At 37.1% G+C, this 26188-nt stretch overlaps 1 protein-coding gene across 1 annotated transcript in view; it reads left to right on the top strand.

Moving 5' to 3' along the window:
- LOC309501348 (uncharacterized protein) overlaps positions 1 to 26188 on the top strand; it is a gene marked incomplete at its 5' end in the record, with an annotated part of 33369 nt that overhangs the window by 3689 nt on the left and 3492 nt on the right. The window contains 19 exons of the mRNA XM_082173397.1: positions 2785 to 2868; positions 2969 to 3022; positions 3115 to 3168; positions 3242 to 3295; positions 3377 to 3412; positions 3525 to 3578; positions 3680 to 3733; positions 3885 to 3929; positions 8755 to 8808; positions 15906 to 15950; positions 16540 to 16593; positions 17379 to 17432; positions 19012 to 19065; positions 20105 to 20176; positions 21993 to 22028; positions 22468 to 22512; positions 23712 to 23744; positions 24073 to 24219; positions 24300 to 24354. Of these exons, the coding sequence (XP_082029523.1) occupies positions 2785 to 2868; positions 2969 to 3022; positions 3115 to 3168; positions 3242 to 3295; positions 3377 to 3412; positions 3525 to 3578; positions 3680 to 3733; positions 3885 to 3929; positions 8755 to 8808; positions 15906 to 15950; positions 16540 to 16593; positions 17379 to 17432; positions 19012 to 19065; positions 20105 to 20176; positions 21993 to 22028; positions 22468 to 22512; positions 23712 to 23744; positions 24073 to 24219; positions 24300 to 24354 (1084 nt within the window). The remainder of the gene's footprint in view (positions 1 to 2784; positions 2869 to 2968; positions 3023 to 3114; positions 3169 to 3241; positions 3296 to 3376; positions 3413 to 3524; positions 3579 to 3679; positions 3734 to 3884; positions 3930 to 8754; positions 8809 to 15905; positions 15951 to 16539; positions 16594 to 17378; positions 17433 to 19011; positions 19066 to 20104; positions 20177 to 21992; positions 22029 to 22467; positions 22513 to 23711; positions 23745 to 24072; positions 24220 to 24299; positions 24355 to 26188) is intronic.

Genomic DNA, 26188 nt, shown 5'->3' with positions numbered 1-26188 from the left:
TACCCCTTAAGCCCATTCATCCATTAAATTAATCTAGATAATAAAAATAATGCCCCTAATAATGACCCATTATAATAAATGTAATGACCCCACTAAAAAATCCAACTGGTTTATGCTGCTTAGTGCATGTTTGGTGTTGGTCTTGCTTCACCATCAAAACTTAGTTGGTGTCAACCAGCATAGTGTTTCTGGAGAAGTTGCTTAAAGGGGTGGTAAAATGTCCTTATCACAAGATGTAAAATAAGTCTCTGATGTCCCCAGAGTGTGTATGTGAAGTTTTAGCTCAAAATACCCCACAGATATTTTTACATTGCATGTTAAAGTTGTCACTTTTTGAGGGTGAGCAAAAACGCACAGTTTGTGTGCCTGTTGCTTTAAATGCAAACGAACTGCTGCTCCCGTCACAGGGGGCGGAGCTTCAAGAGCTCGTGTCCTTTTACCTCACACAGACATGTACTGTAATTTTCAAAAACGTTTAGCCTATTATGTTCAAAGCGAAGTCAGAAAGATGGAGAGACTCGAGAAGAAGTGACAACATGTAGACAACATTTCTGAATGGTTAGTAGATGATTTTAAGTAGCTTATGCGTAGTATCTTCTAGTCATTGATTAGCATATTCTTTCTTGATAATCTATAAATCGTGTTCCAGGGGCGGGGTTTATGTAAATTATAGGGTTAATGATGTCACTAACCCGGGAGGAAGCTCGTGTAGTCCCTACCAGCCTGTTATAGTCCTTAAAAAGTAATTTCTTTAAAAGAAAATATCTCCCTTTGCTTTGAACTTTGAGCGCTGTAACTTTGCAGATGTTGTTTATGCTCAAACAGCAACATTACACACTAACTAAAGTTAGAAAAGTGAAATCATATTCAACCACCCCTTTAACCAAGGCACTCTAGCTCAGTGGTTTTCAAACCCTGGGTCGCGACCCTCGGGTGGGTCGCGAGACTTAAAAAATGGGTCGCCAGGATTATTTAAGGAAAATATAATTAAATTAAAAAACAAAATTTGTTTTCATAAAATCATAGTCTATAGGCCTATATAAAAGAAACACGCGAAATATGGCTATTTAAACAACCGAGTTTGGTCCATTTCTGTGAGGCGCGGCGCCTCACAAACAAGTTGAGGGAAAGAAAACCGAGACGGCACGCGATGTTCCCGGACGCAGACGCGCGCGCATCGACATAGGCTCGGTCCTGCTCCTCCGTGGTATCGCGGTTGCGGCACAGGCGATGAAACGTCAGAAACAACAACAGGTGACTAAGCTATCGTTATATGATCCCGCTCTTATTCATGCAAATGCTTTTAAACCATTCATGCGCGACAAGAAAAAAGAGAACGCGCTGTCAGTAAATGTCCTCCTGACACACACACATACACACGACCCACAGATAGACGCGCGCCAGTATCAAGTTCTCTTTCGCGCTAGAACGAACAACACACATGTATGCCAAAATGTCCGTTTTGTCGAGTATCCTCACAAGAACAGTCTTAAATGAGTTAAATAAAATCTTAAATGAAAGTAAAGAGTAGTGAGAGAATGGGATGCGTGAGATCGTCAGCTGTGGCTGGTCCTAAAGTGGCAGCAGCTAATTCTCGGAGAAAATTATTAACAGCTCTTGACTAAAGAATGTGTGTAGCTTTAATACGGATTTCTCTATATTTAGTTTATAATTTATGCAGTGCGGAATGTTTTGATAACCTTATCCAAATTCTGTATATTTCATATCTGTTAGACAGGAAAGGCACAGGTAAATTTGACATTTATAATGGGTTTGTGTAAGGTTTGTTTTAAGTTCACTTAAATTAAAAGTTTTTATATTTTTTGAAGCCTAATAAATATTTAAAATTTGGGGGGATAATCATTTTCATTTTTTCTTAGAAGCCTATAATAAATAATAGTTTAGCATCCAAATAAATCGCGAATATGGAAAAAAAAAATTATTCGAATGAGAGAGTTAGGTGAGCCCAACGAAATTATTTCGTTTTGGCTTGTTTATAGATATTTTTTTTCATTCTTGTTCTGTTCTGAATATCATTCAATTTAAAGGATTTGTTGAGGAATATTTTTTGTGAATTTTTTAAGCATACATCAAACGATAGTAGGCTATATTAATTGGTTAAAATTCTTACAATGGTTAATGGTTAACCGGTTAATTAGCATCTCTGTAGCTTTAGCTAGATCAAAAGAGTGCAGAATCAACTTTGCGTTGCGATCGCGTCACGGATAAGCCACTGCACGTGCATCATCAAAAGCGGTTGCTAAGAAAAGGCTTAAGAATAGGCCTATGGGTCGCGTCAAAAAAAAAAAAAAAAAAAAAGGGTCGCTCTTGAAAAAGTTTGAAAACCACTGCTCTAGCTGGTTAATTTGCATGTAAAAAAAGCTCAGTAGGACACATCACATCAGCATCCAAAACACAATACATGTTGGTGAAGCAATGCTGGTGTTTTCAATAAAGGATTGTTTCATAATAATATTGTTTAAGCCTTTAACTCAAATCCTAAATTAATCTTCTAATCTAATTGGTTGATAGTAATGTTGTTTCAGGACCAAAAAGGATGTTGGACCCAGGAACGTGTCCGTCTAGTGTTTATCTGCCAACGTTGATTTCCTTCACACTTAAATTTTTCTTTCTGTGTTTGTTACAGGATGATGACAGGGTAAGTCACCAGCCTATACTTGCTTTTTAAAATGTTCAATATGTAAAATTCAAATGTTATTTTTTTATTTATTGTGGATTGGTTTATTTCTTTTGTGTTTTATGTGCAATGTTTTGTATCTCCAGTGTCCTTCTGATCGCTCTCTTGCTGTAGAAGGTTGCGATTGTCCCAGTGGTAAACCTGGTCTGCCTGGTCTACCCGGGCCTATGGTGAGGGATTTTTTAAACTTTGCATCCTAGTGAATTGCTGAGGCCTTTTGCTTGTTATTTGATTAAAACACATATTTAACTCTTCACTGTTTAAACACAGGGCTTCAGAGGGGAGAAAGGCAGAGAAGGACCTCCTGGCCCTGATGGGAAACCTGTAAGTAGAATTATTACTGGTGTCAGTAGAATTATTAGTGGCTCATGAGGTTTGGACAAATGTGTTACCGTCATGATTTATTCGTCCACCAGGGGAAACCAGGAGTGAAGGGAGCATCTGGAGAGCCTGGTCGAGATGGACAGAACGTGAGTGAAACATCAAGAACATTTTCTGATATTCTCAAAGCTTTATGTTATTATTTTATTTCTTCATTTACAGGGTGAAGCTGGTGAACCAGGACAAAAGGGGGAGCGAGGGATCGAAGGACCCAAAGTATGTAGATTTTGAGATTTTCATTGTCATTATAATTTTTTTTTTTATTATTTAATGGCTTGAATACCCCCCTTTTAACAGGGAGAAATGGGACCACCGGGGCCTTCAGGACCGACAGTGAGTCTCAAACTTTCTGATCATTTAATAATCATTTTCCTGTTGTTGTGTTTAAAGGTTTAGTAAGCAAAAACAACAATGACTGAAATTATTCCCTTAAAATCTCCTTTAGGACACCGGCTTTTCCAAATTGGATTTAGATGGCTTTGAAATTCAAGGAAGCAAGGTAAAAAAACAAAAAAACATATCATATTATATCTATTAAAAATTACATTGAATGATTACCAAACATTATATTTGCTTATGCAAACTATCATGGCCTAATAGGGAATCCCAGGAGAGAGAGGGGAAATGGGACCACCTGGAAAATCCGGACCAAATGTAAGAAATCTGCTTTTAGCGTCTACTCATGAATGTTCATTCTGTGCATTAGTGATCATTAACAGATTTAGCACTTTACAGTATTCTGTTTGAATGAAGATTGGAAAGTAAGAATTTAATTCAAAGAGGTCTTATTTTCTTTCCCTCGCAGGGTGAACCTGGGCCGCCTGGTCTACCTGGACTTGCAGGACCCAAGGTAAGACAGATTTCAGTCTGACAGTGCATCCAAAACTGTTAGAATTCCTGGACATTATGATGATGGTGCTTATTACAAACAGCTATTAAAAGGCTGTGGCCTCAAGCACTGCAAAAAAGGGATTTTCTCTGTTTTCTTGTTTTCCAGTAGAAACCCAGATCTGGGCCGACACTATGTTGCTGTGTATAGGAATATACAAACATTCTTAAATCAATATAAATACTTGAGAATCAAGATGACATAGGAAATTAAGTCTTGTTTTCTGATAAATGTATCAAAATTAAGTGAGTTGATGCTTAAAATGAGAAAACATATCTGTAAAAAGGGTAGGAAAAATAAATGTTAATTTTTTCTTTACACCACTGGAATGTTTCTTCTTGTTTTAAGCATAAACTCATTTCATTTTTGATAAGGTTATCAGAAAATCAAGATTTCTTATGTGACGTATGCTTTTCAGGTAAATGTCACTAAGAATGCTTCGATCTTTGTACTGATTCGTTTTGATTGCATAGGAAGGAAATGCTACATCAGAAGCATGCATCTTGTTTTCTGTTGATTTGTGCATGAGAATGAATGCGCTTCCTGTGTCAAAAAACCTTTTTGTGGTGTACATTTATAGGGAAAACCCACAAATGAACGTGATGTTGATGACTTTTATCTTGTTTTTGAAGTTCATGTGAATTAGTTTGTTTTCCTGTTCCTATACACGGCATAAACAGGCAGTCTGAGTTTCAACATCACACCCAGAATGTCAAAGTATTTAAAGCAGCACAGGGTGTAAACCATCAGATGTGTTAGGGATACGATCAGACGTCCTCTCACACGAGAAAGTTCTGGATTATTTTAAGCATAAGGGCATATTTGTGGCCTTGTCGTCGATCCTTTTTATCCGTCTCCCTGACATTTTTCTTAGCTTTTTGCCAGCAGCAGACTGCCGTCTTGCCCAAAGCTCTATATATAGCGACTTAAACGCCTAGATTATGATGGGTCAATGACACAGTACACTTCTGCTCTCTGCTCTGTATGAATATAAGGTCACATGCCAGCCTAATTACTGTGTGCTGGTTACATTTTACATCAGGTTGAGCATTATTATAGATGAATACTGTGTCGTTATGATGAATACAAGAAGAATGTTGCTTTTATGAAGTTTGTGTTTCATGGCAAAGCTGATTTTTTTTAGCAGGATGTTGACACTTGTAAAAAAATTAAATAGAAGCACATATAATATTTGAATGCCACTATGAATATTAAAAACACGCATGATGAATATTGTACACTTATGGTGTTGTAGGTGAACCCAGATAAGAACTTTAGGTAACACTTTAGTTTAGGGCTCAATTCTAACTATTAACTTGCTTATTAGCATGCATAGGATATTGGCAGTTTATTAGTACTTATAAAGCACATATGAATGCCTTATTCTGCATGACCATATTCTACATCCCTTAATCCAACCCATACTTAATAATAATAATGATAATAATAATAAGTTGTATTTATATAGCGCCTTTCCAGGGCTCAAGGACGCTTTACAATGAACAATTGGCAATGGACAATGATAATAAACAAAACAACAATAGGTAGATAGGTTACTTAAACTTAACAATTACCTTACTAACTATTAATAAGCAGTAATTAGGAGTTTATTGTGTCAAAAGTCATAGAATTTTGTTAGGTAATAGTGAGAATTGGACTCTAATCTAAAGTGTGGCCGAACTTTATTGCTCAGATGTTGCTCTTTTATAGTTCAAGGGACTTCCTGGAGTTTTGAGGAAGTTTCACCTTCACTAAGCATCAGCTTTGTCTCAGATATTTCTCTTTCAGTATCTTAAGAGAAATAAAAATTGAAACAATTTCAGACAAATGGTATGCTCAGATAATTTGGTCTTTGTTTGAGCTCATTTTGAGATCTATGACTTTGGTATTTTGTCAATTCTGAGCAGAGTTAGAGACATTTTTATCTCTATTGAATCTCTAGAGGAGACGTGTGAGATTACTGTGAGGGTTTCTTGAGAGAAACGTCTGAAAACATCTCATTTTAATTTAGTTGCTGGCTTGGAGAGATATTAAAGAGATAGTGTATATAGAGATATACTATACCCCCAGATTTTTTGACATAAATTGTCAGTGTGTTGCTCAGATCTATTTTCAGACTACAGCATCTGTCTCAGCATCTGCGTGCCGCCCGGTCCCTGAAAATTAGTGCCGCCCTGCCATTTACTGCCCCATTAAGTCAAGCCTGTTTATCAGTACAGGGCTTTGATTTGACTCTTGGCGGAGCTCAATGTTTGTTCAGGTTAGGATGTGGCTCTGTTTAAAAGATGTGACATTTAGATTTTGTTCCACAAACTTATAAAATAACCTTTAAAAACGTTCAAAACACTTGTTGATAATGTTCACTGAAATGATCTAACTCATAAAAATGATTTATAGAATGTATTTGGACTTGTTAAATCATCATGATTTAATGCTCAAATTAAGTTCTTTGGATATTTTTGATTGATTTTTGTAGTTTCTTCTGGGGTTTACATGCTTGATGCATCGCACAACCGTTGAAGCGACTTGTTTAAAGCGTGCAATGGTTTCAAATTCACGTTTTTTAAACTGTGTTAGCTTTGTGAATTTGTTTTTTGCATTATAGCTGTTGCTATATTGTGCATTTTAGCACTTTGATAATAAGAAATTGTCTTCCAGTTATGTACATTCATAAAGGGCTAGCCATATGCATGATGAGACTTAAGTGAAAGTTGAACTGGGCTTCGTTTCTCAAAAGCATTGTAAGCCCAAGTAGATCGTAGAACCATTGGCACCACTGGTCTCCACGATCAACTTTGCTCACAATGCTTTGGAGAAACGCAGCCCTGGACAGGATCACTATTATAATGTTTGCTAGTTTTCCTTGTTAACTCCCAGCCTTCCCACTTTGGATCTGAGACAGAATTGCTCGCTGTATAGCGGTAACACCAGGTTTCCCCAGACCACTGAGGGATTATTAGTTAACCAAAACTTGGCTTCATGTGGCGCACCAAAAGAGAGCTCCCTCATAAGGGTGGGTTTCCTGAAGCACTAGTGGTGCCACCAGCTCTGGAAACAGCCTTTAATCATGACATGCAAACATACATGCATATGGACTGTTAAAAGAAACTGAAACACACAAACCCCAAAACCTTAGAACAACTCGTGACTTGGTTGATTATGACTTTATTTGATCAGAAATGGCTCATTACTGTATACGTTTCACCTGCATCAAACATTCAGTGCATGCACAACAACCACCAAAAGGTTAAAAGAGATAAAAGTCACGTGGAATCTCATAAATTCCTTTTAATTGGCCTTCTCCTGGATATAATTGCAGAGCGACGGTATAAGGTACAATTATTGTTTGTCATGTTTTGAGAGCATGCTTTGTGTGAGGTCTTTCCAAATGTCAGAGCCTTAGGGTGAAGCATACATGTGCATGTATTTGTGTGCATGAAAGAGAAATACACTGGGAAATATACATTTTTACACTAACATTCAGTAAAGAAGGAGAAGACTGGCACGTTAGACATGGAACACTTTAGTATCTTGTAGCACATCCCAAGTATTTTACATCAATACTGAGGGCAGTTCATTTAGGCTGCTTTAGGAAAATGAAACCCAATATGCATTGATAAGTGATTCAAATTGAAGTATGCTACATTGTTGAGTGTTGACACATGGCCTACTACATGTAGATTAAATATAAGACTGTAAATTACAAGAAATAGTACTGGACACATACAACATCCACATATGTCGAAAATTAACATATACTGTCAACAGAATGCATTATTATTATTAGCGTGCTACCCTATAAAGGCAAATCTACAACTGGAAATGTCTTTAATGTTTTTTGATTGATTAAATATCAATTTTCACACTTTTTTGTCTGAATCTGAGCTTAGTCGAGTCAAACCCGTCTGTCTCAGGGCCGATAATAATATCTAAAAGATTTTTGGCAAAATGTGTAGTTACAGTGTTTGCCTTTGTAGGGCAGTATGGGTGTGTTATATTATACCCCATGCCTCATGCAGAATGTGGGACATTACTTATTTTCTGTCAGGTGTGTTCCACCATACACAAATTACATCCACATGTAACCAGAAACATGCCATTTTAGAATTCACATGATGGGCAGCCACAGCCCGGCAACTCGGGAAAGGAGGACATTTCTTACCAGCGTTTCCACATGTGTACGGCTTGTAATTTAGTACCTCAGAAAGTGCAAAAAAGTCTTTAGATAAGCGCTATTTACTGTTGGGTGTAACATGTTTAGATTTTAATGACAGGCTGTCTCAAATTTCATACTTACTTTACAATTAAGATGTGCGCATATTTAACTTCTCTGCGCTAGATTTCTCTTTATGTAATTAGTATGTAAAAATGTAACCTAAATAGGAACTGCAAAACTCTAATTATATCTGCAATTAGCGGAATGTACCATGATTATTTAAGGCGCAGTGAGAGTCTTTACCTACAGCTTACTATTTATAGAAATATTTGAAGAAACAGAAAAAAAGGTTAAGAATATCCTAAAAAAATCAGTAAATGTGTATAATATATACTCAATTTTGAGTATATATTATAGATAATAATATGCTCTAAACAAATAATATATATTTTTATTTTATTATAAACAATGTTTAATAATATAATAAAATGATTTACTTTTTTTGCATTACAGTAATGCCAATTGGGGCATAATTGTAATTTAATTGTCATGAAAATAATTTCACAATACATTTAATGATCCTTTGTGGTGCAATATGATTTTAACAGCATTTGACCGCTTTGTTTTCAGGGAGAGAAAGGAGAAGATGGCACTGCGGGATCAGATGGACAACCAGGAATCCCTGTGAGTTTATTTTACTTTATCCGTCTGTTCTTTGTATATTTATTCCCTATTTTGTTTTCTGCCACAGTTTAGTTTAGTTAAACCATTTTTTAAACCACTTAAAAATTTGTAGATGCTTTAAAAAAATATACATTCACAGGCCACTTTATTAAGTACATCTGTTCTAGTATATCTAATCAGCCAATCACGTGGCAGCAACTCAGTGCATTTAGGCATGTAGGCATGGGCTGTGTCTGAAATCGCCCCCTATACCCTTAAATAAGGCACTATGTGAGGGGACAGCCATTTGTAGTGTTGTCTGAAACCATAGTGGACGTTATCAAATGCACTCATTCAATTCCACAATGCACCGCAATAACGAGTGTTTAACAGATGCACGCTCAATGGCTAGAGAATACCCATAATGCACTGTGACAATGATGCCAAATGAATTCCTGCCTATCAGACAGCAAGCACAAACTATGCAAAAGCGGCAACCCTTCCGACGCACTCAGTCTCCGAATTCACTCACTCGTTTTCATTCACCCTTCGAGTGGACTATATTAGTGGAGTAATGTAGGGAATAATGAATAAGGGTAGGGGCGATTTCGAACACAGCCACGATCAAGATGATCTGCTGGAGTTCAAAGTGAGCATCAGAATGGGGAAGAAAGGTGATTTAAGTGACTTTGAACGTGGAATGGTTGTTGGTGCCAGACGGGCTGGTCTGAGTGTTTCAGAACCTGCTGATCTACTGGGATTTTCACACACAACCATCTCTTGTGAGTGGCAGTTCTGTGGGCGATTGCCTTGTTGATGCCAGAGGTCAGAGAATGGCCTGACTGGTTTGACCTGATAGAAAGGCAACAGTAACTCAAATAAGCACTTGTTACAACTGAGGAGCATCTCTGAACACACAACACGTTGAATCTTGAAGCAGAAGAGCTACAGCAGCAGAAGACACACCGGTGACGCTCCTGTCAGCTGAGAACAGAAACTACAATTCACACAGGCTCACCAAAATTGGACAATAGAAGATTAGAAAAACGTTGCCTGGTCTGATGAATCTGCCTGGTCGATTTCTGCTGTGACGTTCAGATGGTCGGGTCAGAGTTTGGCGTAAACAACATGAAAACATGGATCCACCATGTTTTGTACCAGCGGTTCAGGCTGGTGGTGTAATGGTGTGAGGGATATTTTCTTGGCACACTTTGGGCACATTAGTACCAATTGAGCATCGCTTAAACACCACAGCCTACCGGAGTATTGTGGCTGACCATGTCCACGGTGTACCATCTTCTGATGGCTACTTCCAGCAGAATAACATGGCATGTCACAAAGCCTAAATCCTCTGAAAATGGTTTCTTGAACATGACTAAGTTCACTAAACTCAAATGCCCCCCACAGTCTCCAGATCTCAATCCAATAGAGCTCATCTGGGATGTGGTGGAACGGGAGAATCGCATCATGGATGAGCAGCCGATGAATCTGCAGTAGCTGTGTGATGCTCTCATGTCTGTGGACCAGAATCTCTGAGGAATGTTTCCAGCACCTCCAGGACATGTTGAATCTCTGCCACGAAGGGAAATAATCCGGTACTAGTAAGGTGTAGGCCTACCTAATGAAGTGGCCGGTGAGTGTAGTTCGTTCAGTTTGATTGATAAGGCACCAAACATCTGCAGTCACACTGTCATGAACCAGTACAATTCTAGTTAACTTTTAGGAGTATAATACTCTCAAAATTCTCTAATTTCATGTCATTTTCATTATAGATGAGACATTATAGGTCTAAAACTCTCTAGGAAATCTCTAGGTTTCAGCTTGCTGTGAAATTTCTCTACCCCGTCAGATTAAAACTTTCTAAATGACACATTAACACAATAATAATGTTGTGTTATGGTGTGTACACTTTTAATCATGTATTTATGTTATGAGTTTGACTGTGTAGAAGTGAAAGGGTGCTATGTAAAGTTTCATGCGTGATGTTTCTGGTGGAAAGGGCCGTGTCACATGGTTTGCAGGAGGCCTCACAGATTTGTGGTGTGCTGCTAACTCTAGATTTGGAAATGATGAAACCACAGTGTTTACTAATCCCCAGAATACATCATGGAGATGTAGAGTAACAGATGATATATAGTCAACAGCACTGTTTATGCTTAAAATGTTCTTTATCATCACCAATCACGCATATATAGACTGCAATTCTCTGACTATGAGGAAGGAAAACGCTTTTGTGGCACAACAGACGAGGCCTTAATCATTCTTGTGGTCTTTATAGGGTCCTACAATAGCCACAAAACAAACAGAAACCATTTTGTTTTACATAAGGGTTAATTATTATTCATAATCCTAATAGTATTCCTTTTTTTAACCAGCTGTTTTTAAATTTAAAAGCCCCGCCCTGCTGACCTGTTTGAGCTCACTCATACATATATATGAAGAGTTCAGATGCAAAAGTCTCTAAGTGCCATCTGAAATTTTCTTCTAGAATGATCATTTTTATCAAGCTCGTATATTTAAGTTAAATAATTTCACTTAAATGGCAATGCAAATTACCTATTAATTATCATTTAAGTGAAATTACTTAACTTAAATATACAAGCTTTATAAAAATTATCATTCTAGAAGAAAATTTCAGATGGCACTTAGAGGCTTTTGCATCTGAACTCTTCATATACTGTGTGTCTATATATGAAGAGTTCAGATGCAAAAGCCTCTAAATGCCATCTGAAATTTTCTTATAGAATGATCATTTTTATCAAGCTTGTATATTTAAGTTCAGTAATTTCACTTAAATGACAATTAATAGGTAATCTTCATTGCCATTTAAGTGAAATTATTGAATTTAAATATACGTGCTTGATAAAAATGATCATTCTATAAGAAAATTTCAGATGGCATTTAGAGGCTTTTGCATCTGAACTCTTCATATATATATGTGTGTGTGTGTGTGTGTGTGTGTGTGTGTGTGTGTGTGTGTGTGTGTGTGTGTGTGTGTGTGTGTGTGTGTGTGTGTGTGTGTGTGTGTGTGTGTGTGTGTGTGGCCTGGTAAACCCTACATTATGGGGACAAAATGTCCCCAGAAGGATGGCAATATCCGAAATCCTTGTTCGTGTGGGTCCCCACATTGAGGAAAACGGCTTATAAATCAAAAAAGTGATGTTTTTTTGAAAATGTGAAATTGCAGAAAGTTTTCTGTGATGGGTAGGTTTAGGGATAGGGTTAGTGTAAGGGAATAGAATATACAGTTTGTACAGTATAAAAATCATTATGTCTATGGACAGTCCCCATAAAACATGAAAACACTACATTGTGTGTGTGTGTGTGTGTGTGTGTGTGTGTGTGTGTGTGTGTGTGTGTGTGTGTGTGTGTGTGTGTGTGTGTGTGTGTGTGTGTGTGTACTTGTACAACTATCTTTGTGAGGACCAGTTTGAGTTTTAGACCATTGGAGAGAGGACAAAGAGAGTAAAGTGAGGACATTTTTGCCGGCCCTCACTTTCTGAGAGCCCTTTAAAGGCCTGTTTGAGGGTCAAGACTTGGTTTTAGTGATAAGGTTATAATGAGGTTAAGGGTAGGTCAAGGGTCAGGGTTCGGGTTAGGCACTTTGGCTACGTTCACACTGCAGGGCTTAATGCTCAATTCCGATTTTTTGAAAAAATTCGATTTTTTTGCAAGGCCGTTCACATTTCCAATTAAATGCGACCTTTTGTGATCTCCTGTGTGAACGTGAAATGACCCAGAAGTGACCCGCATGCGCAGAAGAGTACTCAACGGTCAACGACGTCACTTGTTGTTTGCGGAAGTAGCTAAACTTTAACTGTGATTCTCTCTCACACACACACACACACACACACACACACACACGAGCGCGCGCAGCGACCGTTACACAAGAGCCAGACAGCAGCCGCTGACCTATCTAATATCAGATTCAGCACAAATAAGTTAACATAACGTATATATAATGGCCGTGGGCTTTTATTTATTTATTTTTTAATTAACGGGCTCGTCGAGGTCGACCCGTTCGGCAGATTTACCTCAGCTCGACGAATATCCAGTCCGTTTTCAAACCGACGACTACTTCAACGCAGGATTATGACGTTTTTCGCGTATCAATGACGTGCGGGTCGGATACATGCGACCTGGCCGTCCAGACTGAAGTCGCATTTGAAAAGATCGGATATGTATCGGATTTGGGACCACATACCCAAGTGGCCTGGGTCGCATTTGAAAAGATCGGATCTGTGTCGTTCAGACTGTCATGAAAAGATCAGATACAGGTCGCATAGGGGCAAAAAAATCGGAATTGGGTCGTTTCAGCCTGCAGTGTGAACGCAGCCTTAGTTGTGATGGGTAAGGTTAGGGGAAGCAGCTAGAGATTGCATTATGTCAATGAATGTCCTCATAAAAATAGATGTACAAGAACGTGTGTGTGTTTGTGTGTGTGTGTGTGTGTGTGTCTGTGTCTGTGTGCGTGTACATATATATATTAAGAACAAGCAGTTCCTTCTCTTTTACGTTATTTATATAGGGCTTTTTTTTCTTCTTTTTTTCTGCAGCAACCACTTTACACATAAAAAAAATAGGCATACACTTACTACACTTATGCATAACATGTTTTCCAACCCCTTTTAACAACGTAATTGTGACCACCTAATGTAAATCACTAATCAATCTACCCAACCACTAATGGTACGTCCCAGCGTCTGTCAACTGAACTGTTTTTTCCGGCCCTGATATTGTCCCGTCTCATTTCGTTCTGTTGTCTGTCTGTCACCTCGTTGTGTTTTAGGTGTTATGTGTTTCACTTTGTATGTGGTGCGTTAATCCCCAATGCCCTTATAAGAATCCAGGGTCCTGCTAAAACATGGTGAAAGATTATGGTAGGACAACAGTTAAAAGCACTGAATATAAATGTAATTTGAATGTAACATATTGTGTATGTACTATACAAAATATATTGCCTTACACATTTTTTAAAAATAAAATAAAGTCGTCCTCCAAAGAGGGCAGGTGGGTTAAAAAAATCAAATTAAAATAAAAACAAGCAGTGAAATACAGTTTTTTACACACATTAAATGACATAAAAATGTCTTTGTTAAACTTTCTTTGTTCTCAGTGTAGCATATGCAATGGCAGGAAGAGTGTGTGAACTGCATGTCATGCAAAAGTTTCGTGACTGTGGTTGCAAGGGTGTTACTTCTAGAGAATGACTTAATTATTTGTTTTATTAATAGCTGCTTTCTAACACGCAACACTATTATGTTCACTAGTGGTTTGAACAGACCCGACCTGAAGTATTAAACTTCGGCAACTCGTCCTGCACAGTTTGGGCATGAATGGCACATCAAATCATGTGTATTGTTGAGGACTGGTGTGTCATTACTTTTGAGGTAGAGACTTACTTTTATTTATTCATTTATGTATTTAACAGCTACAGCTTGAAACTTGCAGCTGTATATTTCAGCATGGTTAGTGTGTTAGATGGTTTCAATCCAAGGCTAAACTGAAGTCTAATTTCAGCTAATGACTTGAAGTGATGTGGTTTAGGCCTCAATGTAAATATTTAGATATCCTTGGCTTAGTTTGATATATATTCATATAGTAAGTACTCCCTTTTGGGGAAGTGTTTTGGCAAGCACACAATTCTGCCCGTTTCCAAGCCCAGATGCTAAGAGTGGCGGTATGGAAACTTTTAGGTAGACTGTGTCATGTGATTAATATAACAGTTAATACACCCCCTCCCTCTTCCTGAGGTTGTGGCGAACCTCTGAATGTTCTAACTTCTTTTTCTTTCCTGCGGAACCGTTTTATTTGGCTGAATCGTGGACATAGCAGGGGGAGACAGAGGTGTTTCTAGTAGTAACCAATTCATTAATGTCAATAAATGCTCTAGTTCACTCGTGGAGGTCAACAGTTCTTCAGCACGGCCACGACATCTGTCTCTGTCGTTCACGTCTGCTGCCACATGCACTGTGTGGAAACTTTGCTGTTTGATTGAACAGTTTTACGCTCATTCATTTCACAAGTTGTTTGACCTGCTTCCTGTTTATGGCCAATGAAACTTGGCTCATTTGAAAGGAAAATTTACAACATTCTGAGATTCCTGAAATCTTTTTGGTGCAGGAAACGGGATGAATCAGCTGTGGCTGGTTATAGGTGTGGTGATGTATGCTTCTCTTTTATCTTTCATCATAAAACTCTTATGTAAACCGTTCTAATGGAAGAATACGTGCTTGCCAGTACATTGGATGGGTTACAATGTGGCCTGGCAATGAGACAGAAAGGCAACACTGGGCAAGTAAGCATGCAATAGTGGTAGTAAAGACTGCTGCCAGCATGTTAAAGTCACCATGATATCCAAATTGACAAATCTTTTTTTTTGAAAAAAAATGATTTAACCGTGCACATCATTATTTCTTTTCATTCATAATCTTTAAAGTGAAGTGACGTGAAGGCCATGCATGGTAACCCATACTCAGAATTTGTCCTCTGCATTTAACCCATCCAAATTAGTGCACACACATTAGGAGTAGAACACACACACACACACACACAAACTGCAAGATTCACTGCTGTGCCCGGTGAGTGATTCAGGGTTAGGTGCCTTGCTCAGGTGAACCTCAGTCGTGGGTATTGAGGGTTCCCCCTCCCCCCACCTTCATTTTCCTGAGGTATTGAGGAAAAAAAAATTGAATGTAGGTGGGGGGAATCAAAATAATCAAAAATGTACTAATTATAAATGAGTCAAAATGACTTGCATCCTCCCTCTTGCAGCGACATCTGTTCTCTGATAACATGTTTCCTGGCGTGTGGGCGGGGCAACCTGTCAATCACATGAGATCGACCAATGGAAAACCACGATCCAATCAATTCCCCACGGACAAAATCAAGCTCAGTTTTGTTCGAGAAGCCAAAAAAAAAAAAAAAAAGAGAGAAGCCGTTTCACTCTGATATATGTCACAATACGGAAGAAAATACTCCAGTTTCAGAGTAGATCCATAATTGTGTATTTCAGTCATTAAAAAATTTGCACAGATAGAAAAGGGCTCATGGGATGCAAAACTGTACTGCTAAAACCATACACTACTCATGACACATGATTGCTTTTATGTTTTTAGGGGATACGGGGGCTTCCTGGAGAGATTGGCCCTGCTGGACCTCAAGTAAGAACCCAGATTAATCATAAAAAAAAGTCTAAAACTTACTATTAAATTTACTTAAAAGCTATTAATAATAATAAATGTAAAAAATCTCTCTCTTTTTTTTTTAAGAAATTTAAAAAAATATTCAGCGAGGATGCATTAAATTGACCAGAAGTGACAGTAAAGACATTTATAATGTTACAAAATATTTATGTTTCAAATAAATGCTGTAGATTTGACCTTTCTATTCATCGAACGCAACTCTTTTGCATTGATGATAATAATAATAACAAATGGTTCTTGAGCAAATAACAGCATATCAGAATGAGTTCTGAAGGGTCATTACATTACCCAGTAATGATGCTAAAAAAATTTAGCTTTGCATCACAGCAATAAGTTATTTTTGTAAATATATTCAAATAGAAAAGAGTTATTTTGTACTCCAGTATTTCACAATTTTACAGTTTTTACTGGATTTTTGGTTGAATAAATGCTGCCTTGGTGAGCATAAGAGACATTAAAAACATTAAAAAATCTAACCCAGCCAAACTTTTGAATGTTATATTTTGTCACAGGTTTTGTGCTGTTGTATAACAAATTATTTTGACAGGGTGAGCGAGGCATGTCAGGACCAGCAGGCTTTACTGGACCAACAGGACAGCAGGTTTCTCATCATTTCAACAGATTTATGTTTTGTTTAATGCAATTTGTTGGCTTGATGCTAAATTGCAATTTTGCAAGCAGTAGCTGTTTAGTTTCCTTATCAAGGCCTCTAATTGTAAGCAAAATATCCAACATAAATGTTCCTAAACAAAATCATGCAGCTATTACTTTTGTAAGAAAACCTTTAAAGTTTTTTCATACTTTTACTTTAAAGGAGGGACTCAAACCATATCTTGGAACCAGAATATAATAGAGTTTTTGTGGAGAAGTGCTCTTTTGTAACCACCTCGCAGCCCACTCACAACACTACCAACCACAAAGCAAAACCATGCCAACCACCCAGAACACCCTCTGTGGTGTCACGTTTTGTCCCACTTATCACAAAATGTGTAAATCTAGTTTCCAACAACAGATGTAAATTATACATTTTTTAAAGGTGAAATGTGCCCCAAACCTGCGTACCTCAAACCCACGTATTGGTTAATGTTTCCAGACAGAATGGTTTGATCTCTACCACGGTGTTTGAACTTTTGGAAAAAGCAACTCACACTGATATATCTTAAAATATGTCCATGCCATTGTTTTGTCTCAAGATGCACCGGTAATGTTTTTTTCTAAGGCATGTTTATAAAAGCTACTTAAATGTCGTAATTGAACTACGGCAATCCTGGCTTAATCTCTAAGACTTTTCTGTGAAACCGGGCCTAGATGTTTTTAGCATTGAATTACTGATATTTGATGCTTGTCTTATTGCAAAGTTGTCTTCAAAAATATCTTTAATTTCAGGGACCCCCAGGCCCAGCTGGCCCACCTGGCATAGAAGGTCCTCCTGGTCCTAAGGTAATTCATCATACAATTTTTTTTTATATATCTTTTTGTTTAACCCTCTGAGGTCGGCAAACGCGCCGACGCGTTTTGCTGGATTTTTTTCACATAGCAGCAACATAAACTTAAAAAAAATCCGTCATTTATGGTCATATAAATAAAATAAATACATGATTATAAACTATAGAGGGTCGTCTTTTTTTTGTGTACACTCACATTAACACCCTTGTGTTCATATTTTTGTTATTCAGCCAGTGTTCGTGGGTCTGGTGGACCTGCTGCATTTTGGGGTTTTTAATTCAACATAATCAAACAATTTATGTTAAAATACTCACCAGATGTTTACTTCATCCCAATTACAAGCAATATAAACAGCATATATGGTTCATATTTTCCCTTTACCTTTGTTAGATCACATTTAAGAATTGCAACCGTGTGCGGGAACGGCAGGGGTAGAAAGAAAACTCACTTTTGCACTCACACTCTCTCACACTTACACACAGTCTCTCTCTCACATGCACGCACTCACTCACGCACGCACACACACAACACACACACACTCACGCACACACACTCACTTGGTTATGTGGTTTACGGGGACTCTCCATAGGCGTAATGGTTCTTTCTAATGTACAAACTGTATAATCTATCCCCCTGCACTAACCCTACCCCTAAACCTACCAATCACTGAAGACTTTTGCAGTTTTTTACAATCACTTTGCTACTATTTTCAGAACCTTGATGTCATTTTTCAAAACTCCAGACAAAACTCAAAACGGTTATCACTTGTAACACAGGCTGTCTAATGTTCAAAAGATTGCATTGTGCATTCACATCTTTAAAGAAATCTTGCACTTGCACAATCATTGGTTCAAAAAACAAATTTACTGTGACATACCATTGAAACATAACTATAGATCACCCACACACAAGCAACCGATAGTTTCACTGTGTCATTGTTCGTACAATCATTAAATATTGTAGAACAAAATAGGTGATACATACAGGTTTCATTATGGTACTACACATGTACAGTAAATACATCTCTGTAAAAGTATGCAGTAGTAGAGAGAATACTACAGACACAGTGGAATCATTGAAGAAAGTTTGTAATATATTGATGCAAAACACTACAGTACAATCACAACATAGGTTTATTTGAATCAAAGCAAAAATAATTAGCTATGAAATAGAAAAGACAGTACTGTAAAACATCAAATGCAGTGTTCCTCAACTTGCTTGCTTGTACTGTAAGAAACAAAACAGGAGTGATTATCTATACAGACCCGAACATCCTTTGTGTAATATAAATGTGTAGGGGGGGGGGGGTGTACAGTGTGTGGTCATTGAAAATGTGTTCTGATATATGTTCTTCACAGAAAATGAGCCACGGCCAATGAGTCTGAGGTTGAGAGAATAATTCATCGTATCATTTTTCTTTTGATAAAAAATAAAAACACCATAAAAGGGTTAATTTATCAAAAGTATTTTTTTTTTTTTTTTTTATATCACTTCTTAACATCACTTTACCTATGTCCTGATTATAAGTATACTTGTTATATAACATTTTATTGAAACTCTTGTTTGTTGACAGGGGAATTCTGGCTCTCGTGGACAGGATGGGCTCCCAGGTGCACCTGGTGCAAAAGTGAGTGAGCTAGGGGAGGGGGATTTCCACACATAAAGGTCTGAAAATATGATAATATCTCCTTTTGTGACATACATGCCTCTTTCTCAGACAGCTTCAGGAAATAACTTTGAGTAGCAGATGCTATATTAAGCCTCCATCATCAAGTCATAATGTTCAGAAAGATATCTCAACTCAAGCTGACAAAATGTATGCATTTTACAGAGTGTGAAATGGCTGCAATTTTTAATTCAATGCATTCATTGCACATTAAGCAAAAGAGCTAAGTTTTAAAGTGATAGTTCACCCAAAAATGAAAAGTAGTCCATTATTGTGCATTATTCCAGGTCTTCTGAAGCCGTACAATAGCTATATGTGAAAAACGGACTGAAATGTATGTCTTTATTCATTGGGAAGTGTCTATCCAGGGTCCCTGAAAAAGTCTTAGAATGTCTTAAATTGAGTTTGATCAAATTTAGGGCCATAGAAAGTCTTAAATATCTTAAATGGTATAACAAAAGTCCTAATTATAATTCTAAGAGGTCTTAAATTTGGGGACGGAAAAACAGTAATTGCAATCTGGCCTAATGCGATTACTAAACTTCAAAAAGCTGATGGGCTGCCCTGTCACAGGAACGAAAGCAAGTTATTTTAACACATTAATTCAATATATAGATTTCACTGCACAATAATCTGTTTATTGCATTCTTTAAACATATTATTATTGTATCAGCAAAATCCATTATTGGTGTGGATTTGTGTGCATTGATAAATTAGTACATCAACCAATTTCTATACATATGTGTATATTAAATAACACATTTCTTTATTATTTTAAAGGGTTTGTTCTGAATGGACATATTGTATTAATGTTATTTGAGCAGGTCTTAACAATTTGATTTTAAAGACTCTACAAATACCCTATAGCCAGTGGTGTTCAGTGTCCTGTTTCTTCCTTTACTCAAAAAGATAAACTAAATGATACCTGTAAGTAAGTATAGCAATGCTGCGCAAGTGATTAATATTATAAAGGTGTATGTGTGCATTTGTGTATCCACAGGGTTCAGACGGAGAGTATGGCATTCAAGGTCCCCCTGGCTTTAGAGGTCTACCAGGGTTCAAAGGTCATAAGGTACGTTCATCTTGACTCTTCAACAGTGACAAACCTAACCTGAATTAGCATCTGCCTTGCTTTAGACAGGGAGTATGACTGTTGTCAGATGCTTTAATAAAGATGTCCTTACTGTGATGGACTCATAGGTTGCATTACAATTAGTCATTATCTGTCACCGACTGGTTTTCATGTTGCTTTATTCAATAATAAAATATTGTAATGCTTGGAATTTTTAAAGTCGTAATGAAACAAAGTAGCAAAAGATCTTTACTTTTGTATTGTAACGTACATCCAAGTGTAACAAATTATCAATGCATTGCATGTAGCATAAACGCAGGCTTGCTGGGATGGAGTTTACCAAATGACTGGAGAAGTCAACAGAGAGAAGTCGCTCATTTGCACCGGAAGATTCATAACATTTGGATAATGTCAAGGTCAAATAATAAAAAATTAAAAAATATTCACAAAAATCTATAACATGCATTTACAAATTAGACAGAATGATTTCTTGATCATTGACTTTAATGACTCAGATTGTTGACTTTTCCCCTCTTCCCACCCTTACATTGTGAAAAAATGAGTACTGTCTATCACATGAGTAATTTCTAGAGATTTAAAATTTTACTTCCAAATTCTCACTCTTTTTTCGTGGTGGTGCTTTAAAACTTTCTCCTCTTTTATTCACTTTGAATTCTTATAGGCATCTTTTGCAGTGGGAATGATTCTAAAAGAATCAAAATAGACAATTCTTGTTTTTTTATGGAATATTGCAGTATTTATTGTAAATGATTTATCTGTGCACATTCAATTTTTTCATGTGCCCTCCCTCAGCGACATGACGTGTTTACTGGCGTGAGGGCGGGACAACTGAGAGGCTGCTCACTGCAGAGCCAATGGGTGGAGCTTGACTTCTAGTTTTCCCTCACTGGACGTAATGGGTGGAGCTAGACGGTCCAACTAAACCCTTACACAGAGGTCTTCAATCCTGCTCCTGGAGGGCCACTGTCCTGCAGAGTTTAGTTCCAACCTGCTTCAGCACACCTGCCTTTGAATATTCAAGCGATTCTGAAGTGCTTGATGAGCTGATTCAGGTGTGTTTGATTAGGGTTGGAACTAAACTTTGCAGGACAGTGGCCCTACAGGAGCAGGATTGAAGACCTCTGCCCTAACACAACCCATAACCTATCACTAAACGTAACTCCACCCATTACATCCAGAGAGGAGGAGCTGGACGTCATTTGGCTCTGCAGTGAGCACCATTTGCGACACCCTTTCAATCACGAGATCACAGCAATAGCAAACCACAACCATCTAATCAATTCCTTATCGACAAAATCAAGCCGCGCCCTACATTTCTTCTTGTTCAAGAAGCCGTTTCACTCAGAATATATACATCACGATAGGGAAGAAAAGACTATCACAACTTCCATTTCATACTGGCTTTCACACAAAATGATACAGAGTTGAATTTTAAATTGAATTCAACAACTGACTATTCTTGGTTAATGCAACCTCTGGATGGACTGTAAACTTTTGCACTTGAATGTATTTTTTCACCTGCCCATCCAGTCTTAATAGTTCATGGTAAACAAACTTGGCTTGCTGTCAAGCTCCGTGCTCAACCCCCAAATAGCGGTACTATGTAGAGGGACAATGAGAGAAATAGAGGATGAGGTTGAAGGATTTTGGAAGAATTGTCACTGGGATGGCGCTGTGACTGCTGCTTATATACCTTCATAATGATGATTGACTGGACTTTTATAGAGGGGGAGTGCTAACTGTTTGCACATTTAGCACTGTTAAAGGTATCTTATATGCTTGATTACTTTTGCAGGGTGACTCAGGATCGTCTGGACCGAGGGGAAGTCAGGTACTGTGACTTCTCAGTGATGAATGACATCCGTGACATTTGATTTCTCACCGACTGTTGAAAAGAAACATGTTGAGAGAGAGAGAGAAAAGAGGAAGTAAAAAAAAAAAAGTGTTACTTTTTTTTTCTAACAGGAATTACAACCTACAGAAGACACACACGCACATACACACACATTTTTATTCAGCATTTGGAGTCAAAAAGTTTTAACAAATTACATGTTCTAGGCTGTTTTATTGGTTAATACTGACCTGGTGCTAGTCTAACTAAATCATGCTGTTTACTAGCAAAACAAAGCAAATTGGTTGACCTAGTAAGTCTTTCTGGTTGCAGTAATTAAGACCAACTATACTGTTTGCTGGCCTTTTTTTGCCATGATACTGTACATTTTTGTTAGAGCAATATTAACATTTTGATTATAACAAATCTCTCATTCCAGGGCGAGAAAGGAAACCAGGGAGAACCTGGAGTCGCTGGAAAACATGTATGTAACAGTCTTTATGCTTTATTAGTGGTGTTGCTAATACAAGTGTACTTCTGGTTATGAATTTGAACAAACCCATAAAACCTACGTATTAAACTTTGACACACAGCTTACCCCACATTGCTTGTGCAATGGAAATGAAAACATCCCACACACTTGTTTTGAAGGAAGAATCCAAGTATCATAGAGACTCTTTTGATTTGAGCTAGTAAGAAAGCACTTAGCGACCATCCAGAAGACCCATGCAACCACATAACAATGCACTGAAAACAAATAGTAACCATAAAGCAATGCTCTGGCAACACCGTAGTATCATGACGATGAGCTTTGCATAAGAACATTTTGGTAGCACTTTACAATAAAGTGTCATTAATTAACTAACATTAACAAAGATTATTAAATACTGTAACAAATGTATTGCTCATTGTTAGTTCATGTTAGTTTATTCATTAACTAATGTTAACAAATGAGACCTTGTTGTAAAGTGTTACCTAAAATTTTGTTTGAAAAAAACATAAAAGTTATATATACAGTACTGTTCAAAAGTTTATGGTTAAACTTTTTTTCTTTCTTTCTTTCTTTCTTTCTTTCTTTCTTTCTTTCTTTCTTTCTTTCTTTCTTTCTTTCTTTCTTTCTTTCTTTCTTTCTTTCTTTCTTTCTTTCTTTCTTTCTTAAAAATAAATTAATAATTGTATTCAGCAAGGACATATTGATTTGATCAAGTGACAGTAAAGACATTTATAATGTGACATTTCTATTTTAAACAAAGGTTGTTCTTATGAACTTTCTATTCATTAAATAATCCTTAAAAAAAATGTATATCACGGTTTCCACAAAAGTTTTCAGTATTGCTAATATTAAGAAATGTTTCTTGAGCATCAAATCAGCATATTAGAATTATTTCTGAAAGATCATGTGACACTGAAGACTGGAGTAATGATACTGAAAATACAGCTTTGCCAATAATTTATTTCATAATATTATGGTTTTACTGTATTTTTGATCAAATAAATACAGCCTCTTATATTTCTTATAAAATGTCAGGATATATAAATGCAGATCAACTGAACAGCACCTAATGTGTGTGTGTGTGTGTGTGTGTGTGTGTGTGTGTGTGTGTGTGTGTGTGTGTGTGTGTGTGTGTGTGTGTGTGTGTGTGTGTGTGTGTGTGTGTGATGTACCTCTGTCATTCTCAACAGGGTGAAGCGGGCCTGAAAGGGAACAAAGGAGAGGTACATAACTAACTACTCATAAAACATAACTACTGTTGTCAATGTCTCACACCTATTTCCTGAGTCAGAATCTGTCTCTCGGTTTCCTAGCAAGCGACTAATACAACTTTCGATGTTTTGAACCAAAAAATCTTGTCTGCAACTCCATCACAATTTAAAACACTTCTACTCACATTACTCAAATAAACAATTATTTTTTTTACACATTAATTCAATATATAGATTTCACTATCTGCACAATAAAAAAGTATTTTTTTTATGATACTTCTGAATTAATTCTATAATAGTGATGACACTGTTTTGAATTGTTCTCCCCACTCCCTCTCAGCCAGGTGTAGCAGGGGATCCTGGGAGCAGAGGGGCTGATGGGAAAAAGGGAGATGTGGGTCCATCAGGTCCACATGGATCTCAAGGCTTTCCAGGTCTAGATGGGTTACCAGGACAACCAGGAGTTCCAGGTTACCCTGGGAAACCAGTGAGTGTGATGCTTATGAGAAATTATAAAATACGCATGATTTTGATAGTCTTGTTCAAATATGACACACTGTGTTACAGGGCAAGCCACCTTCAGAAGATCAGCTAATGAAGATTTGTGCTTCTGTGCTGCAAAGTAAGTTTTCATGTTTTGTACTGTTAAGAATTATATGAGTCTTTTGACACGTTTCAATGGCAAATTCATTTTGTGAGGTTAAGACGAATGAAAAAAATTAATGACAAAATGCTTATGCAAGCATTACTTTTGCTATTGGTCATACTTTTGGTCCGAATTTGAACAAACCCTTAACCGTAAGTATTACATTTAGTCATATAACTCATATTTCTTACACTTACCTAGAAACTATCACACTAGCAAACAAAAAAGTGTGAAAAAAAAAACGACCATAGCGACACCTTAGAATCATGTCAGTGACTTTTGCGTGGCACATCAATCTCAAAATCTAGTTTTGAGATATGTCTCTATGTATTAATGTGCATTTTACTTGTCAGATAAATTTATTTTGGAAGAAAAGACAAAAGTTGTGTCCCAAATGATGCACTTTATATTATTCACATGTATGCTATGCATTATGTACTCAACCATGTATCAATTTTATACGTTTTTTTTGTCATTGAACTTCGGAGTCTGATAGCCCAATCCCACTCCGCTACAAAATGAAAGCTGTGACCGTTGAGTGCATGAAGTCTCCAACGTTCCTCACTTAATTAAGTGCATCACCCGGGTATTTAAAGCGCACTTTTTCTTTTTGGGAATCTTCAGTTTGAACAATCTACAAAACAAAAGAGTAGTGCACAAGTATGCGAACTGGGATGCACCTAAAGAAACTCCTGAAGAATAGCATTTAACTCTATGATAACTCAATGATGTGTATAGAAGAGTGTATGCTTGCCTCACGGTCAGATAGCTAGAAACATCTAAAGTGGTAGGAGCATTGATGCAACTTTCAGTTCTCTATAAAAAAGAAGAAAACCTTACATATAGTTGAGAAATCTATGGTTTTAGCGAGAACATCGCTATTTTTAATATTGGTGATACTGTCACAGACCCTTCTTCAACACACTCATGCACACACTGTAGTAAGGGATAACGGACCGTCAGATTGCTAAATAATGATCACGATGCCAGCGTGAAGCATTTGTACATTATCTTTCTCATTGCACACTATTTGGCAAATTAATAAATACATGAATCATTTATTAAGTGAGAATGAAACTAGCATATATATGTAGGAAAAGGTTGCCAGGGACAGTGTTAAAATGTTCAGTTTAGCATTATTATACAAAATGTTTGATAGTAAAACACAGCAATTCCAGAGAGCCATAAAATAACACTTAACAGCATTATATCTAGCAACTGCGTTTGATAGTCTGTCATATTAGAAAACTCAATTTAAGCATTAAGTACTCAATATTATATCAAAATGTTTTGATATAATATTGTAACGTCCATCACCTCAATAGCTGTTTTTACAACAGGGATTTCTTATTATTGCTGTTAAAATAATATCATTTATAATGAAGTTATGCATGATAAATCTGTGTATGAGTGTGTTCCCTATCTGCTCTCAACATTAAAACTTGACGTCTCTTCTTTGGACCTTGCATGTAGAAAAATATACCGAACATATTAAACACATTTCTTACCTATAAAAGTTATTTAAACTTCATATGAAAAATGTGTGTATTTTAATATCTAACAAACGGCTTGAATTATTCTGTTTATACACTGACTCCAACTATGTTACTGTCTGGGTATATACAAGCAAGAGTTGGTTGTTAGTCTCCAGACAAACAATGACAGTGAGTCAGAACTGTCCTGTTACTATAGCTAACATTACAACAACAGCATTTCTTGGTTCTGTGAAACATAGTAAAATCAATGTTAGTCAGAAACAACATAACCTTTGCATCTGTTTTCAGGTCTTCCCACTTCGGTCTCTCCAGCG

The sequence above is a fragment of the Leuciscus leuciscus genome, assembly GCF_965113295.1.
Source record: "Leuciscus leuciscus genome assembly, chromosome: 6".
Lineage (NCBI taxonomy): Eukaryota > Metazoa > Chordata > Actinopteri > Cypriniformes > Leuciscidae > Leuciscus > Leuciscus leuciscus.
This window is presented reverse-complemented; position numbering and strand designations above follow the sequence as displayed.